The sequence below is a fragment of the Indicator indicator genome, chromosome 15 (genome assembly GCF_027791375.1).
Source record: "Indicator indicator isolate 239-I01 chromosome 15, UM_Iind_1.1, whole genome shotgun sequence".
Classification (NCBI taxonomy): domain Eukaryota; kingdom Metazoa; phylum Chordata; class Aves; order Piciformes; family Indicatoridae; genus Indicator; species Indicator indicator.
Window position 1 is genome coordinate 10,101,694 of NC_072024.1, and position 19,601 is coordinate 10,121,294.

General features: G+C 40.2%; 1 protein-coding gene across 1 annotated transcript in view; it reads left to right on the plus strand.

Annotated features, from left to right (window-relative positions):
* The window catches only part of FHIT (fragile histidine triad diadenosine triphosphatase), a 421,294-nt gene extending 402,176 nt beyond the window's left edge, over positions 1–19,118 (plus strand). The window contains exon 5 of the mRNA XM_054387530.1: positions 19,017–19,118. Within this exon, the coding sequence (XP_054243505.1) occupies positions 19,017–19,118 (102 nt within the window). The remainder of the gene's footprint in view (positions 1–19,016) is intronic.
* The last annotated feature ends 483 nt before the right edge of the window (positions 19,119–19,601 follow it).

Genomic DNA, 19,601 nt, shown 5'->3' on the forward strand with positions numbered 1-19,601 from the left:
TTTGTTTTGTTCTGTGTTTTTTTTTTGTTGTTGTTTTTGTTTTGTTTTTACTCAATCCTTATTAAAAATGTGTCTTTAAAGAAAGGACCTATGGATGTTGGATGCTCTTTTTGTAGGCACAGGGAAGCAGCAGGAAATTTTTATCTCTGTTGTAGTGGCAGACAGAAATGGAAGCAGTACACCTCTCCTCACAGACCAATGCACCAAATTCACTCCATGTCATTTCTGACATCAGTGTTAAGGGCTGTATGGGGCTATTCATTTGAATATGCTTTTGAAAGCCCGTTAGCAGAAACAGTCCTGTGGACACCAAGACTCGACAGTAAATTGGTTCTCAGTTCTTGCTTTCTACATCAGAAATGCCAAGCCCCTTTCGAGGTTGTCCTCTCACTGTTGTTGGATTAGGTACCCCCTCCAGTCACACTGCACAGCATCAGATTAGGTGTCAGATTAAGGTGAAAGTGAGAGAAGAACAACATAATGGAGGGAGAGCAAACACAAAGGGAGGGGAGGATGGTTGTGATGGTGATGTACCTATTTCAACAGCAGCAGATCAGAGTCCTGGCCTCAGAATAGTTGTGACAGAAATTGAGTGTCTGGAGCAAATAGGAACCCTCTCCCCACTTTCAGTGGAGCCTATTTCACCCCTTTTGTTCTCACACTACCTCTTTTTGAAGCTCCAAAGTCAGAGGGACTATTAGAGTAGGTATAATTCACCTTATTTTTTTACAAATTCAATGTAAATGTGGATGTGCCAATTATGATCTACTCCTAATTTATTCTGTGTTCATCACAATTCTGAGTTTATGTACAGATCTAGCTTGTTTGGGTGGCTCCTTCCTTTAAGTCCTGTTTTTATCAATAGTGATTATTACAGGTTTGCAGATTGGGGAGGTTCCACACTTTTCCTGTGCTGAGCTCACAATTAGGGAAGACCTGCAGACCCCAATTATCACAGTGGGTCAAAACACATGCTGGTGAATAAGGACAATGCTTATGAATAAACACTGCAAGATTGTGATCCTCCCTGCCTGGGTCTCTTTTTAACCCCTTAAGTGTCATGCATCTTTTCTATGTTGAGGCACAAGAATACTATAAATATTAGTAAGTGTTCATTAGCTACAATGGAAACATGACAGTGGAAAAGTGTGATAACAGGAGAAGCTTCTGAAGATGCAAGAGAAGAGATGCTAAGAATGAAGGAAGTGTTGCTTTCCTAAAATTTGTAAGAATGTTTTATTTTGGACTAGCAGATAACATCTTCCTGAAGAATTTAAACCTATTTGTCATAATTTTTCCCTAGTTCAATCCAGCTCTTCATGCAGTTTTCTGGCTCCCACTATGACTTAATTTCTTGTGCTGCACTGTGCTCACTGCCTTAATAAGTGAATACTCGGATGTCTTCACTCTATCACTTTAATTAAAGCAAGAGTCCTTACCCTCAGATGTGGACAATGAGTAACACACAGCCAGCTATGCTTGTTAGGCTCAGAAGGGTTTTTTAAATTATATATATGCCTACTGATATTCAGTGCAATCTCACTTTAGCATCTAAGCAAGTGATCAGTTTAAGTGAGTTCAAACAGGATTTAAGCACGCACTTAGTATTAAAAGAGAACTTAAATGCACTGCTGAGTGGGGCCATGAATAAGCTTCTGATTTACTGATAAAATTGTTATCTAGAGAAAATGTCCTTCCTTTGTAGGATCTTATTAGATGAGTTGGAGATAATAGGCTTGTCCTACTGGTGCCAAAATCAACACAAGATCTCTCTTCATGTGGTAAGCAAAGGCTTAGTGCAGCAAGCTGGTACAAACTATTTTGCTTTCTTTAGCTTATTCTCAGTCTTTCCTTCCCCCTTTATTAAGCAATGGACATGAGATGCTTCACAATGTTATTTTTCAGGAGGCTTTTTTAAACTGTGAACTGGGGTTAATTTTTTTTTTTTTTTAATAATGAATTCAGCCACATTTTTACTGATGCTCCAAAACTCCAGAGATTAAATGGAAGAATGGAAACTCTCAGATTGATCTGTGTAACAGAAATACTCACTAATACAGTATTTGTAGCTTTCCTCACATCTTGAGACTACCTCCTGAAATGTCTCTGGATGATTGGCACTCTCATCCCGTCATCTAAAGCAAACTTTACAAATATAAATAAGGAAAAAAAAAATAAAAGAAGTAGTAATCAGTTCAGATAGCAGTGACAGTAAGCTGTGATAGGAGGCAGTGAACTGGTACCCTGCAGGCTCAAGTCTGGCTGTAAGGTACCTTCCTGGAAGAAGGATGACCTTGTCAAGACTGTTAGGAGAAGGACTGGAGCACGTGCCCTATAGGGAGAGGCTGAGACACCTGGGGCTTTTTAGTCTGGAGAAGAGAAGACTGAGAGGGGATTTAATAAATGTTTATAAATCTCTGAGGGCTGGGTGTGAAGAGGGAGGGGACTGGCTCTTCTTGCTTGTATCCTGTGATAGGACAAAGGGTAATGGGTATAAACTACAGCACAGGAGGTTCCACCTCAAAATGAGGAGGATTCTGTTACTGTGAGGATCACAGAGCACTGGAACAGGCTCCCCAGAGAGGTTGTGGAGCCTCCTTCTCTGGTGACTTTCAAGACCTATCTGGATGCATTCCTGTGCAACCTGTGCTAGATTGTATGGTCCTGCTCTGGCAGGGGACTTGGACTTGATCTCTTTGGGTCCCTTCCAACCCCTAATATCCTGTGATCCTGTGTGGGCAGAGGTGTGGAGGGTGCATTAGTTTAAGTGGAGCACCAAGCAAAGATTTGGCCTTGGACACTTGCTGGGGGCTTAAAGTGCCCACTTGATGTAAGGAATTTCTTCCTGATTTGGCTGTGTGGTCCAAATCCATTCCAGGAGCTTGGTGACATTTGACAAAGAGCATGAGTAAGATCAGGCTTGAAACAGGTTTTGAAAGAAGAACAGATTCATGCATAAATGTAGTGTGGTGTTGGTTATAAATGGAAGTAGTGGAAATAGGATGATAGCAAAGAGTTTATTTTTAACTACTGCTTAGACTTTGTCGAGTGTAGTATGCTACAAAAATCAAGGGCTGGTAAAAATTCAGGTAAGGGTAAAATGTTACAATATTCAGTATTCTCTGAGAGAAATGGTGTGATAATAAAAAAAAATTCTGTCTAAAAATGTTAGCTTATAATGTTAGCTAAATTAAGCAGATATTGATTATTAATATATGTTCTTCTCTTACCTTATTATTTAATATTTTTTTTTAGCTGTCAGAATTTGCTATGGGGTGCTCTCAATTTGAGTGGCAATAGTGAAAGATTTATGCTCTGTGGCATGTTGGCTGTTAGCAGTAAACAGCACTTTAGATAAGATTTGGACTTGCAGCTTTGCTTAATGAGAACATCATCTTTCAGGGCACGGATTTGCTCATGTAACCAAATAGGCCATGCATATCCCTATCTGTAATAAAAAAAAATAATATAGAAAATGAACTCTATTTATGTAGCTATATGGGCAAGTTATATCTGTGTCCCTATCTGTGTAACTTCATTATGGTCTTACTTAGTAGCTGGGAGAAGAAATGACAGCAAAACTCTGTGGCATCACATGGGTATTTCAGATGGAGAGGAATCATCCGAGTCCTGAGATGAGAAGGGTTCATGTGCTGTATCCCGATGTCTCTCCTCTGCAGTGAGCTCTAGGTGATATGCACAGCACAGAATGCTGAGATCTAAACTGAGGGTAAAATCAGTAAGGAACAGAACAGAGGAATTTGTGCTGTGTGGTATTTGATGATAAAATTAAATTGGATGCCTGTAAGAAGAATAACAGCTATGCCATATTGCTGCGTGGATGCTGTTATCTACATGTGTGTTCATTTTTCTTAATGCTAAAATAATGCTGCAAACATGGGAGGGAAAGGAAAATAACGTCAGATATATAATCTGTTCAAGAATGCTGCTCCTTTTACCACAACCACCGTGCAAAGCAAGAGCTACCTCACCACATTTCCCAGTTAAAGCAGGAATTATATTAAATGCCACTGTCTTTTTATGCAAAGACCAAAGGGAAGCAAAGAGTCAGGTCCAGCAGTTGCCCTACTATGCAGATAGGGAAGCCTGAACCAGTCTATAACCTATCTTAGAGACCACTCTTCAGGATCATACAGTGAGATACCTGCCATTCTATCCATGCTACATAATACACAAGGTCTATTATACATGGTCTTTGTTATTATATATGTTATATATATATATATATATATGTTATTATATATATTATATATGGTCTTTGTTTTGCCATAGCTCTTTGTGCTATTATAGTTACCTAGTTGCCACTAAGGTTATGTGGTTATTTTTGTTTGGTGGTTTTTTTTTTCTTCCAAGCCTATCAATAAATTTGCACTTTTTAAAATTATTTTTTTCAACTTCAGATAGTTCACTTTGATTGAGTTTACTTTCCTAATATAAAACATTCAACCAAAACCATTCTTTAAAAACTCTAGCGATGAAAAATGTAAACCAAAGTTTAAAACTTGCTAATTGTAAGCCCCTTTGTCTTTGGAGTGCTGCATAGCAGATCAATTCCAAGTAATTATTATGTGGAAAAAAAAATAGGACTTTTTTGGTTCATACATATATTGAAGAGATACAAAGCCAATATAAAAAGAATTTTAATTGGTTTGAGATAGTAGCAGGAAATTATTTTCCTGCATTTATAGAATTAAAAAAAAAAAAGGAAAAATAAAATAAAAGAAAAATTAAGGCATCTCAGCTTAGGAATTTAGAAAAGGATTGCATATTTCAGTACTGCAGTTACTCATGTGTGAAATACAGAAAAATGTTAATTGAGGTAGGCTTGTGAAGTGAAATTAGTTGCAAGTGGACTGTAGATGAGCAAAGGGATTCTTAGGATGTTGCACCTCAGCCGTACTTTGAGGTTAATTCATTAAAGATAATTGGAATGTTAAATAGTTTCCTATAAGGAATTGCTGCTACAGTGGTCTGAACGTTTTAGTCTGATTGAATCAAATGCTAATTACTAATATTCAGATTTATGTTATGCTTATTTATGTGCTGGCCATCCTGATTACTTCCTTGACTGCTGGTAATGTTTTCTGTCAGGGGTGACAGCCCTTCAGTCACTTGAAAATAAGGGCTTGAATGAGGGTGATTTCAACAAGAGGAACTGCCTGTCCATGTCTCCATATCCATAATGTCTGTGTTAAAAATAGGAGCACTTGAGCAGTCTTTCAGTCTTTCATGGCTGATTAAATCCTCACCAATAATACTGGAGTAACTGCAGAGATTTTGGTGTGGTTCTTGAAGTGGACTTGACAACACTCAGGTACCACTGTACCCAAAAATCAAACAAATGAACTATTAGCTTGGGTATAACATCAATGAATTTGCAGCCCAAATACCCATGTTGTGGTCTGGGTGCCTTTGGATCCTGAAGGTGGCTTGCTGGACTCCAGTCAGCAAGGCAGATCCACGATCTTTGGGAGCAGGGAGAGGGGATCTGGGGAGCTGGACTACATGACCTTTTGAGGTTCCTTCCAACCCAAAGCATACCATATGATTCCTGGCTCTGCCCCATCTGCCACTGGGCTTCCATTCAGGAGGAAGGCAAACCAAACAATGCAGGATGCATTTGCCATTGTAAAAGCAGGATATCAAAGTGAGTTGGACAGAAGTGAAAAGAATTGTTCTTCATCAGAAAGCCAAATGCAAATCTATACAGACTTCTTTTGCTTTCCTTTGTTACTGTGACTTAAGTGTCCTTTGCCTCTATTTACTCTTACTTGGGGTCTCAGGCTTGCGTATCTCATGTGCCCAGATAGCCTGCATCACTTTGTGAGGGATGATCTTTCTGTGCTGAAAAGGTATGTGTGCCAGGTCCCATGCATGTTATCACTTATTTATTGCCTCCCTGGCGACATGCTGTCGCCAACAGGCATATCATTAGAGTAGCTCAGGCTGGAGACCTGCAGAAAGTCTGAGTGCCTTCATAGCTGTCCAGTAAGTGCTCTAGGTCTGTACTTCAATCCTCCATGATTTCTGCTGTCAGAAGCTCAAGTTTCTTTCTTCAGTGACATCATTATATTTCATCCTTTTAAAAAGAGAAAATCCTTGCATTGTGGATCTGTTCTAATTTGTGTTGACTTACTTGATGAGTTCTTATTAGAAACAGCTGGCTTTTGCTTTTAGAGAACCTTCCAGTCCCTAAAACAGAACAGCAGTTTCTCTTTCTTCTTGCACTCCCACCCTGTACTGAAAGAGAAAAGGCAAAAGGAAAAAGTGAAAAGTACGAATAGAAGAAAAATATCAGAAACAGCTAAGCCAAGAGCATAATATGCAAGTTCTGTGTGTACTGTTATGATATCTGAAACATAATTATCAAGCTTAAGTTAATTAGACTAATGCTTAGAAAATCTGGCATGGCAGATTGTGGTAAGTAATTAAATATGCCGATTAAAAGATGTAATACGCAGTGAGCAAAAGCAAAAAGAAAACTCCATTTGATGCAGCCAGTGAACACAGACAATTAAGAAGTCAAGTAGATGAGCACTGACAAAGATACTGAACTTTGTGGAAGATGATGGGCAAGGTGCCAATTTCCCAATGGAACAGATTTTGCATAGTATCAGTCAAACTTTTGTTTTCTGACAATCCACGCTGCTGTTCCCTAACTGAGATATACGAAGGGCCACTTGCTTTTTGCATTAGGATTAGCTGACACGAGTACAAGGCTATGTGCAAACAAGAATGTGACATTAGAGTACTAGTTTACATATATATAGAAGTTGTGTAAATGGCTTTTCTTAAAAGCAATTCACAAGATGTCATATGAAAAATAAAGCTGTGAAGACAGTGTCCTCTGCAATTAAATGCAATGGAAGAATGGTTAGAGGTCAGAATGAATGAGGAGAGCTTGTGAGCCTTTGTACACCCAAGTGTGTGCACAGCAAAATTCTGGAAACACAGACTGAGAACATGATTTTTTTTTTTATTTTTGCATGAAGGCTAGATTGTTTTTAAAAGAATAGAAACAAACAAACAAAAGACCTAAAGAAAGGAGAGAAAAATATAGCAAACCTTCTGTGGAAGTTCTGCTTGCAAGGTACCCTGCTCTGACTTCAAATTGTATCTAAATAAATACAATTATTTTGCAAGTCCTCCACAGAGTATGTGACTGTATAACCTATTCCTCAATCAACTCCCTCCTAAAGAATGAGTGGGAAACCTGCAAATTCCTAGTCTGGCAAATTGAGATGAAGCAAACCCATGCTGGATCCATTCTCAGAGCACTTAATCCACTCGTATTTGACTGAGCTTCTGGAGTAATGTATAACCTCCTCTTAGCTGAGCCACGTGTTTTATTCATATCTGCTGGAAATTGCTTTCATTCCTGTTGATCTCATTGTTTCCTAAGGCACGAACAAACTGATTGAACTGAAAGCAAACAAAATTACTTTTTTGTCTCTGAAAATTGGAAATGTTTGGGTTGCCTTTTAGGTCTTTGTGCCCTTCCTACCCTCCATCCTCCAATGTTCATGTGATCACCTCATCCATATAGTGTGGGATTTTCTGTAGCTCTGAAGCATGTCCTCTGAATCATGGTGAGAGAAGGTGGTGATCTGCTTCTGGGGCATCATCACAGGAACAGAACTGCAAAAATACTGCTAACAAAGAAGGTTTCTGGGACTTTTCCATATTAATATTTCTAAAATGTCTGTGCTCTGATGTTTGAATGTTAATTCTGTCCAAAAGCAGTGATACTGAAGTCTACATATTAAATAATAATTGTTATGCAAATGCTATCAGTTTGTAATTCCTACACAGAAATGTGGGGATGTCTGGGAGGTGGTAGCATGGGCAATGGCAACTGTTTTTTTTCTGAGGCAGTTTAATAAGATTTTCAATGTATTTTCATCAAAACCACCTTCCTACTAGGAGCAGCTATCAGCCTTAATTAACTGCAACATGTATCCAGCTAAAATTAATTCTCCCCAAATTCACAGTCCCTTCACTGAGATTAATTGCAAAATCTTATATTCCCAGGCTATTACGCCATCCCTGTTCTTCCATGTGGGTATTGTGTGGCTACAACTGTGGTCTTATTCCCCAGAAAATCAACTTGAACAGAAGGCAAACACTGCATTTTGGAACAAAGAGATTCCTCTTCCTTAAAATAAAGGTAGCCTGTGCCCCTTCACCACCTGAAAAAAAAGCCACTGTTGTATCAGCCTGAGTTTCACCAAGTAAATAAGGGCTTCCTAGTCTGGCTTTTTGTTCTCATTTGATTTAGTATATGAGTTAAGAAGTTCATGTGAGGGATGAAGGAGCATACTTGAACAATACCAATCTGTTCCTCACTGTTCCTCCTCTTCCTTTGTATGGGTCTTTCCACTAATGCTGGGAAGGCAATGCATGGCCCTCTTGCATAGCCTCCTGCATCCACCCATCCCATCCAATCTTGGACCATATTCTGCTAGGGATAACATATTGCAAAGTTTATACAACAGGAAAAACGTTAGTTGGGTAAAACCCCATATGATGTCTCTCAAGAGAACTTCTTGCATAAGTTTTATGGCAACATTAACTGTTTGGAAAAGCTGAAGAAGATGACTGACCATCAGATATCTCCAGTTCTGCTCCCATAGCTGGACCTGATGCCATCCACTGCCATCAAGACATCAAGAACTATGAACCTCCACTGAGTTTTATAAATATTCTAGGCACTGAAGATTTTTTCCCCCCTTTACTACTACTTGAAGAGATGAATTTGCAGACTCTGGGGTATTTGCCCTTGACAAAACTTGCCTGGTTCTTTTGCCACGAGGTCAGTGGAATATCAATAGACTCTTAATGCAGTCTGTCTTTTAGAGTTTTTCATTTCTCAGAGCAAGAGTAAATGTCATTCATATTGGCAGGTTATAATGGGAACATTGAGATGCTAATTTTAAAAAATATACACAGCTTCTTTTAGATAGTCTTGGTCTCCCTCTTGTGTGTCTTCAGTGTGTCTATAGCAATTACCAGGTTAGATATCCCTTAAGATGCTAGAAAAGGTCATTTTGTTGTCTTTTCTACCCCATGCCTCAGTGAAATATTCATGGTATGGCTCAGGTATTGGGACTGGGTTTAATGTTTCGTTGCATCACCATCTGTTTTGTTGTTGCAGTTGTTGTTGTTTTTTCCCTTGGTGGGGGGTGAGGGAGCTTGGAGGCAGCAGTGAGGGATGCTGGCATATGGGTCCAGACCTGATATAAAAGATGAGCACTGAATCTGCAGGAACAGAGTAGCTCCTCTGATCCAAGCTATTTTCTTTTTAACATTAAAGGTCTTTCTGGTGAAAACCTGCCATTATGCATGTAGATCATCAGTGGTAGATAGTCTCTGTCTCCTCAAAGGCTATGAAGCCACATTAAAGTAGGCTTTTATATTATATGTAAAGTTCATTCATATAACTTAGCACAGGCATTGAAATGAAGCTCCTCGCTGAGACAAATGGCATTAACAAGTTCCAAGGACATACTCTGCAGAGTTTTGTGGTGACTCGGTGGCAAAGGGCAGCACACAGGGAGGCTAAACCTGTAAGGTGACTGCAGAGCACTGAGAAGGCTTTGCTGGGGGTGCCAGAGTCCTCTGACCACAGTCAGCCCCTGCTATCCAGCTGGTGGTGACACCTACTCCTTAGCCACTGGATGCAGGGACAACCACAATGACACAGAGACCTGGAGGGGAGGAGTGTGTTTCTCTACAATGGGTTTCTCAGAGATGAGTTTCAAGCTCCCTTGTGAGTTTATTTTTACTATAATGAGGGTGTTTGGCCCATAACATTTCACCAGGATTTTTCAAATCCTTTTTGATCATCTTGCTCTTTTTCAGCATTTCCTTCTTACTGCTGTTGATTTAAATGTCATGACATTTTAAACATGACTTATTATAGCAAAACAGTATATAAAACAATATGCTACATCATAAATGCAGCCATATTTTTAGGAGTGAATGTTAAATGAGAGCAATTTATTCCTCAACCTATTTTAGTACCTTCTTACTAGAGGGTGTTGACTGCTTAAATCCCAGAGTGGCAATCTCAGAGGCAAGGCTGAAAGCTAAAGAACTACTTGAGGGATGCCTAGGGGAAAAGGCTGTCCTGGGGATGTAGCTTCATCCAGGAGTGCCATGATCCTGAATGCTGCAAGAAGTGCAGACAGGACCATGTTAGGAAGGTCTGTTGGTGAGTGAATGGTTCCCTGAGAAGCACACACAAAAGCAGGTGGTGAAACCCCAGTGGCTTGCCTCAAGCATGAGGTATGTGTCATTTTAGACATCTGAAGGCTCCCTAACATCCTACAGTCAGTGGAGAGAGTGACTCAGAATATGACTTGCTCCAGGACACACTGAGTGAATGCTTTCTTCTTAATTTCAGAAGGTGTTAGTGAGGGTTGGGATTTGTTTAATGGGAACAAAAGCCAATAAAGGAATAAGCTAATTGCTCAAAGAAGAAATCTCTCTGCTCTGACCATTTCAGGCGCTTCCTGCAGTTCCTATAGATGCAGTGGGCTCATGTCTCCCTGCTTTATGAACTGGCTTTGTGCAGATGCCATAGGACCTGCTGATTTTCTTTGTGCTGGCAGAAGAATACAAAGAAAACAAACAAACCAACTTAACCTCCCTAACACACGTGTCTTCCTTGGCACATCATGAATCTTACTGAGTGTGCTTAGGGTATGGCAAATATTTGTCTAAAGTTAAGAAGATTAGCAGGGGTAGTTCTGACTTTGAAACTCTATGTCAGGAGCCAGAATACATCAGCCTGATACAGGCACCTGGAGGTTATCTCTGCTCTTGGAGTGGAACATTCACATCGCTCTGCAGCTCTGACCTTTTGGGGAAAGGCTTTCAGTCAAGTAATACATGCACTTGCATGAAATTTTTGAATCACTGACTCTATCCTTGATTAAAGTGCTTTTCCTTGATTAAAAATAGCCTTTTTCCAAATGAGTAATGTTGCATGGCAGGCTGTGTTGGAGGATAACGTTTCCTCCAACATTATCACATTGATGACATTGCCATTTCTTACCCAGGTCTCTGTGCAACACATTTCTCTAGTGTAGGCAGCCTTCTCTAGTCAGTGACATTAAACAGCTCCCCACAGTCATCTACCTTTTCTTCTTGGGTTAGGAAGACTGCAGAGATGTTTGTAGCATTATCTGCTAACTAGGAGGGTAATGGGCATAGTGAAAATATGTCCAAACACCTTTACAGATTCTTGCCTGGCTTACATCAGGTTGTAAAAAGCAGTTCTTTGTCTTTGGCAGGACTTCTTACCCCAGTGGATATTCTTTCAAGTATCTTCTTTGTAATGTGCTCACTTTCCAAGAATTTTATCTCAATTGCAGCCAAACTGGAAGTCTGTCAAGATGTGAGCTCTTCAGAGTGTGATCTACATATTTCACCGAATGGCAGCTGTGTTTTCTGCACAACCATCATTCTGTTCGTGGGCTTGCTTGTCTTTTATACTTTCAAAAGCAAATGTCTTAGGATCTCTTTTAGATTTATTCTTTTTCTTATCAATTTTGTATGCAGAATGGTTAGAAACTAGCGTTCATAGAGTTTATTTTAGCAAAGCACTTAAACACATATGCTTAAGGGTTTTACTTAACCTCCATGTGAGTTTACACAAAATCCTCTTCATCTGAGTGCTTTGCTAAAAAGGATGCAGTTACTCATATGTCCATGTGAAGTGTGAGATTCACATCTTTCCCCAAAGCACAACAAGAAAACTGAAAAAATATTTGCAGTCACTATGACAGAGTTGATAGAAGAGAAAAAAAAAAGAAAAAAACCCAACCCACCTCTGCTTGCTAAAACACAGCTTTGATAAACTGAGATTTCCAGTGGAATCTCTGCTTTGCAGCAATAATACCAGCAGCTGTGAGGTGGCAGTGTATTTCATATAGAAATTATGAAACAATTGGAAAAGGATTCTCCAGGAGATCATTAAAAAAATGTCTCTCATAGAGAATGCAGGCAACTTGGGCTTCTGCTCCATCTCCTTAAATAAACTCTGATTTAATGCAGCAAGTATAAACCACCCCAAAATCAGGGATTTCTGATTCATGCAAATGCAGACATTGGTATGATATAACATCTTCAGTGATGGCAGCAGATGAGAAAATTACATGATGTGGGGGTTTTCTGCAGCGTTCACTATAAATTAGAGCAATTAAATTACAGCAGCCTTGTAGCTGTAATTAAACATGAAGACGGGCCCAGAGATGCGGAAAACATTGAACTGCCTGAGCAGCTCGGGCTGCAGGGTTGAAGCAGTGGCAGAAAGACTCAGAAATGAGTCCTGGTCTTGCAGCAGCTGACTGGGGGCACCCAGACCTCTTGCAGCCTTTTTTAACACAATATCTTGTAGGTGATCTCTTAGGTAGGCAAGGGGGAGCGTGCCACACATATTCTCTGCCTGTGGTTCTGCCTTTCCTGTAGCAGTTGCAGGGGAGATCCCAGCTGGGATCTTGGGAGCTCTGGCAATGATTACCCCAGGTAGGTAAAATGGGATTTAAGTCCATGTGATTGCAGCATCTGTGAGAACCTGCTTTATAAAGCCACTGTGCTTCATCCATTACTTCTTCACTTTGCATTGCTGATAAAATAGAGACTCTCTGACCACAACTGAAGGCAAATGGGATGGAGACAGGAGGCGTGCACTAGCAGACGACGCTACCCACCAAAAAGCTCACTCACTTCAGCAGAGACAGCAGAGGGTGAAGAAAGGATAGAGCATAGCAGGAGGTACAGATAATGGCAGTAAATGTCACATTTAATCACATCATGGGGAGGGGTAGAAATGAAGTCTTGCTATGAGGATATAAGCTAAATATAAAGACAAGTGAACGGAAAGAAAACACTGGGGGGAAAAGAGCAAGGAAGACAAGGCCAGAGAAAAGAGGGCAAAGGTGGCATGGCAATACAGGAGTTAAATTTATGTAAAAGCTGGAACTCACCACTGGGACCAGCAGATCCTTCATATCACCAAAGGGCTGAGGAGCCAGAGCCAGCTCACTCCTCGAATTTTTCTTCCACACAGTGGGATGCTCAGGGTGAAGCCCCACCACACCTACTTGCTGCAGCACAAGAAAAGGGGCAGGGATCTTCTGTAGGTGTCTGTTCATCACATGGCTTTGGGCCCACAAGTGAGTTGGAAGAAGAGGTATTCATAGGAGCCCTGGGATCTTTTTTGTCTTGAGTGTCTGCAAAAGGGTTGCCACTGGAGAGAGTAGATGAGACTCAGCCTTCTCGTGGTTCACATGTTAATGGTGCTGAAATACCACTCTACAGAGTTCAACCAAGTGTGGGAATTAAGTATGGAAAAGATATTTGGCTATGCAAAGGTGTATTGGTAAGAATGAATGCCAGCAGCTGCATAACACCTAATATCTAATCCAACCTACTGGCAAAAATTAGGGTTTTTTTTGGTTGGTTTTTTTGGTTGTGTTATTTTTGTTGTTGTTGTTTTTGTTGGGGTTTTTTGTTAGTAGCTGGTTTTGAAAATATTATATTTTATAATCATTGAAGCAGCTGAGTTTTGTTATGTTGCTGCAGTTTGGCATAATTACTCTCCATCACTATAATTTTTGTTTTAGTTAAATACATTGAAGGTTATAAACTTAACTATCAACAGTAAATATTCATGGGGAGTGAGAATAGTGCTAACTACCATAAAAGCTTTTTTTCCCCAGTACTTTTGGCTAGTGTTCTATATTACTACAGGTTGCTTTTTTGTTAGTTTTACGGCATAAGAGTGCAAACCATAACAGAGATTACTTCAAACACTACAGACCCAGATCCTCTATAGTCTGTTGCACTGAGAATTCTGGGCTCATCCACAAAGGGCAAGGAGCAGAGGTTCCCCAGTGCAAATGTGCTGTAAAACAATATTGCACTTCCCTTAAGGATTGCAACGATAAAAACATGGAGCATTCTGCAGCACTAACAACTTTAATAAAATAACATAAAGCACAGCTGTCAGGTCTGCCAGCATCTCATACTGGGAAACATGAGTGAGAAAATGAATACTTTTCACAAGCAGAAATATTCAAAGAGCTCCACTGTTTACAAGTAATCAAGACTGACATCATAGATTATTGGTGGAAGAGCGTTTTCTGCTTGAGGTGAAAGAAGAGGATAATTTATCAGGAAGCCCAAGAAGTCAGACATCAGTAATGATCTGCTTAAAGAAGGGCATATCTTAGAAGTACTGCATTTATTTGTACTGCAAGGCAGGAAGATGTACTAAGTTATAAACAAGAGTCTTAGTGCTTGAAGAATGTTGAGCAGATACAGTGTGCAATTTGCTGGGCAAGTACGATTAGAGAATTGACTAATGTGTGTCTTGGTGCTTGTTCAGCAAGTTAAAAAAAAAAAAAGGCGTAATGGAGATTGTCTAAAATAAATATTCACGCTTTCTCATCCTATCCACTCCTTCCTGTGTTATCTGAGTTACAGTAATCTGGTTACTTACCTTTTTGTAATGCTTGTGTTTCTGAGGCACTCCTGTAATACCACAACAGGTTTGGCTTCAGAGAATTTGGGGCTTTCTGAGCTCTGCAGTAGAACATCTTGTCTATCTGGTGTGGTGCTTTAGCATCACCTTTCTTTTCTGAAAACAGGCTAAGGACCAGCAGTTTTAGTATGGTGACTACTTTGGAGCTCAACAGAAAAGGTATTGTAGACTGCTGTCTGCCCTCTCTGGGCCTTGGTGTGCACTCTGGCCCGCATCGATACAAGGCAGACCTCCCTCCCCAATCCAAGGCTGTGTCATGCAGAAGGTATTGCTGTCCAGACAGCAAGAAATGCTGCTGCCTTCTTGGAGTGCAGCCTGGAATGGAAGCATTTGGTCAGAGTTAGATGATTAAGCTCATGTCAGTATAAAACACCATGGACATCCATCCCTTGTATTTTGGCACTCATTGTCTCTTTTCCTGCTAGGGTCACCCAAAGCTTATAGCTTTTATTTATTTTCTTGAATTGTTACAGCTTCCTAATACTACTTTCTTTCACTTACTGTAGGGATTGCAAATTTTAGTCTGTATTTGGTTAACTTCAGCCAACATCACCATAGCATTACTGAAAAGAGACTGTGCTTCCCTTCACTTCTGCTTTGTCTTCAAGGACCTGGGTTTCAAGGAGGCAAGAAGTCTCCTGCTACCCACCAAAGAGCACTTGTCAAGAGAGCTCAGTGTGCCTGCAGAAATCCCCTGGTGATAACCCCATCACCCCACAGATGTTCCTGGAAGACCCTGAGAAAAACCTGTTCCCTTTAGTTCAGTGTTTTGCACAGAAGCAACTCTTGTAACCTCATCATATGCTATTTTCATCTCATTTGAAATAGCAGCTACCTCTCACAACTGGAAATGCACAGGTTTTCTTGGAAAGGGATTGTTTCCCCCTAGAAGTATGCATTGTCCAAAAAAAGGCAACAGTTGTTGTTTAGGAGCTTTGGAATAATATGGGGGCCTTGTCTCATGAATGACATAGATCAATTAATTCCCACCTCTGTTCAGACTGTCCAAGGGAATCTGGACAAAAACCTCTCACGGAAAATCATGTCAGGCAGGCCAGGTGCAAGAGTGTGTTGTTTCCCCCCTATAATCCAAACTTTCAACAGCATGTCAGATGTTTGTAAAGATGCACAGCTGGGATTTGGATGTGCATGTGAATGTGAACACACCCCAAGGCACAGGAGTCCCTTAGAAACGAGTATTGACTGTTATGTTTGTTTCCCACCTGGATTCTAAATCAATAGTGAAATATGTGTGTTCTTCTTTCCTAAAAGTAGCTTTACACTAGCCAAAATACTTTGGAGACTGTGTTAGCCTCTTTTTAAGGAATTATTTTTAAAAGTTTGAAGGAAGCATCTTTTGCTTATGGAGGCACTCACACTGAAATCTGAACCTCCTTGAAAAGTACCTCACATAAGAACACAGGAAATAAGCAGGTGAGACCAAACCTTGGATGTGTGACCAAAATACCTTGGCACCATTGGAGACCACTAGCAGATGCTATGAGATTTGAAGAACTGGGCAGATTTCAGCACAAATGTTCCTCTATTGTGCTTTCCAACCTCTGTTAATTCACAGCATGTAGAATGCCTGAGCTAGAGGTGATACCAGCAGCCCTTTATTTATTAGTTTTCCTCTTATTAGTACCATTGATCTTGAAGGCACATGATGTTTAGCATCCAGAACATCAACTAGCAAGGTTATCCATAATTTAACTGTTGTGCTTCAAAGTGGGTAGTAATATGGTTTGGGTTGTACTGGAGCTGCAGATGATGGTAGTAGAGAAGACAGCCACCAGGGAGAGATTTCCAAATCTCTACAGCAGTGGTTAGATAATACCAGAAGCTAAGTGGCACTAGGGTGATAATTGCTTACTGCACTTCAGAAATTACTGACACAGTAAGAGGTTTAAAGAGGTTTTGAAATAGTCCTGGGACCTGGTTTTGGTAGAGATAGCAATTTTATGCTGAAATAGATTTTAAAAGTCAGTTGAACAATGACTACTCCAGCTGTGGCAGTGATTTAGAACTGCAGTCTGTTGGTTTTCATACCCAGTGTCCACAAAATGTGGATGCATCTTTTGAGAATGGGAAGCTGTAAATGCCTGCCAGGGCAGAGCAGGACAAGGCTGTCCTGAGCACACTCTGGTGCTGGGCTGGGTCTTGCTATGTGGGACTGTGGGCTGTGTGCCCAACAGCCAGGGCTGGGGTAGGTTAGGTTTTCAGGCAAGTTTCAAAAATCATTACTGTTCCCCATATATCTGTTTTAACCTTAAGTCAAGGATTGATTATTTTTAAAGGTTAGCAATTGTGTAGTGAAAGAAACTTTCTCCTTTGCCAGCTTTGAGAAGTGACCATGGTCTGCAGCTTCACATAGCTTTAATTTAGGCAGCAAGAACACCCACTTCAACTTCTGCCTTCTTATTACTGTTCACTTTCTTTGAACAGGGAAAATAAAAACAAAAACTACATGTCAAATCCTCACTTGACTAGTCTCTTCCTGGGATCAGGTCTCACCTGAGTTGTGCAGAAAGGGACAACAGCACTAAAAGCACTTCTTGCAAGTTAAGTAAGGAGTCCATGAGGAAGAGGGGCTGCCTCCTCTTGCCTTCTAGCTGTTGCCTGCTGTAGCCTGTCCTGATGCTAGCTTGAGTGGGCAAGACATTGCTCTTTTAGAAAAACAGCTCACACCTCAGGCAATTGATTTACCACCACTTGGCCTGTCCTGATGCATCCTCTTGAGAAGTGCAAGTTCTCACAGTCCATAGGAAGCAGAGGATGATGTATGCTGTTTCCTTTAACTCCCTCTCATTGCCAGCTCAGCTGTAGTACCTATACACCATATACATGTGTAGAGTGGGTGAGAGCAGACCCATGCACACAAAGGATGCATCTTGACAGTGTATATACTGTACCAGCTCCTGGCTTTTGAAGCTTTCTCTATAATTCTGGAGCATTATTACCAGATGGATTTATAAGATACCTAAAGCTAATGTAACAATGAAGATCAGTCCTGTACTAGTCGAACAGTAACACACTTTAATTTGCCTACAGCTACTGTATTGTATTGGCATGAAAGGAAATGGCTTTCTAATGCAGCTAGGAAGAAACCTGTGCTGCAGAATGTAAAACTACATAGGACTATAGCTGGCAGCAAAATTCAGAATAGGAAAAGCACAGCACAAATAAAAGTGAGTTGGGTATATGCTAACAATCCTATTTTATTGCTAAGCATGCCGTATACAGTAATGCAGTTTGCTTAGCAGGTTCAGTATTGCTTCATCTTTGCTTTTTCACTGCTTCATTTTTTTGTACTAAAATCTCTCCAGGACTAACAGGTATAAATTCATTAATTTCCAACTTTGTGACATTAACAAAAAGTCGATGCTGTAATATTCCTCAGAAGCAGTGATGCTGTTAATACAGTCTGTGCTGTGCTCTGTACCTAGAGACATACTGGAAAGCTCAATACTTTAAGTCATTAATGCAAATGTTTTTCCTGTTTGTAAATGTAGTCTTCTCTTGATGAGGATCAGGCATTCTTTGACACATGTACAAGGGTACTGATAGTCATTCAACTGCTGACACATTATATTTACTATAAAAGAGAACTCCCTTCTGAAAAGCAGTAAAACTGTCAGTTTCTCCCACCTTTTGGAGAGGTAAAGGATGTATTTGAAATAATCATGGCCATGATAACTTTTTTTTGTGGGTATATTAAGCAAACTAGATTTTAAAAAATTAAATATTTCACATCATTTTTATATTTTTCCTTGGTAAATCATCAATGAAATATAGTTCTAAAAATAGCAGATTTTGGTTCTAGAGCAGGGAATGTGTTTCATTTTCAGCAAGGGGGCAAGGAAGGACAAATCACTTGCAGGCAGGGAGGGAATGTATCTCTTCTGAAAACTACTGATATAAACTGCCAGTGGGAGGCAGCTGAGACAGGGCCTTGTTATCACAATAGGTCTTTGATGAGAAGGGTGGAACCATGGGCAGAGGAAAAGCCAGAAGGAAAATTTTACATGAATTACTGCCCTGGTGTCCAGGAAGCTTCTCTCTAGCTCACTTCATTGATGTAATGGGCACCTCAAATTACTTGAGTGTGTTTGTTATCCTATTACCTTACCTACCAGCTTTGCATTAAAGACTTGCAAGGTCTCTGACCATCAGCTCACAAAGATTGAACTCTGTCACTGCCTACCATTTGCCCTGGCACCTTGCATTATCATCATAAATCCATCAGAGCCATTAACTACTGTCACCACTCTAAACTAGTAACCTTCGACTCTTCATCACCTGGTACCTCTGTCCCACAGACATGTGGAAAAGTTAGATTGGTTTCATAGAGGCATAGGCTGAATTTGACAATAAAACTGAAAAAAAAAATCAAAATACTTATTTTTTTATGGTTTTTTTTCTTGTTTTTCTTCCCTCAAAAAAGTTGCAACAACATGACAAAGAGGATTCCCCTGACAAGTGGAGGACTGAGGAAGAAATGGCAGCTGAAGCAGCAATTCTGAAGAAGTATTTTCAGGAAAATTAAAGGTAATGATTTACACATTGACTTATTCCTACAGCACCTAAAATAGTTCAAGGCCCCATAGGTTTCTTGAGGACCGAGGTGGAGTACATAGACTGGAACAAAAGAAATTAAAAATTTAGGTTTGTGTTGTTTCCAAAAGGCACTCAAATGGTGGGTGAAATAATGTGCTGCTTCTTGAACAGATCAGCATTGTCCCAGAGCATTTAGTTTCCAGACAGCAAAAAAGAACATATCTGGAAATTAGGATCTGCAGCAGTTGCTTGAGAGGTGTGTATGAAGTCCTATATCCTCCCTCTGGTTTTAGAACAGAGGAACCTCTGTGAAGAGCTAAAAACTGTTGTGTCTATGTACACTCAGATATCCAGATGCACCTATATATACATAGTCCCAGCAGAATTCAGCTTCTAGAGTGGATAAGCAAATGCTGACTTCCTCTGTCAGAACTTAAATAACCTGATCAGTTCAACTTTCAAAATTAAGCCT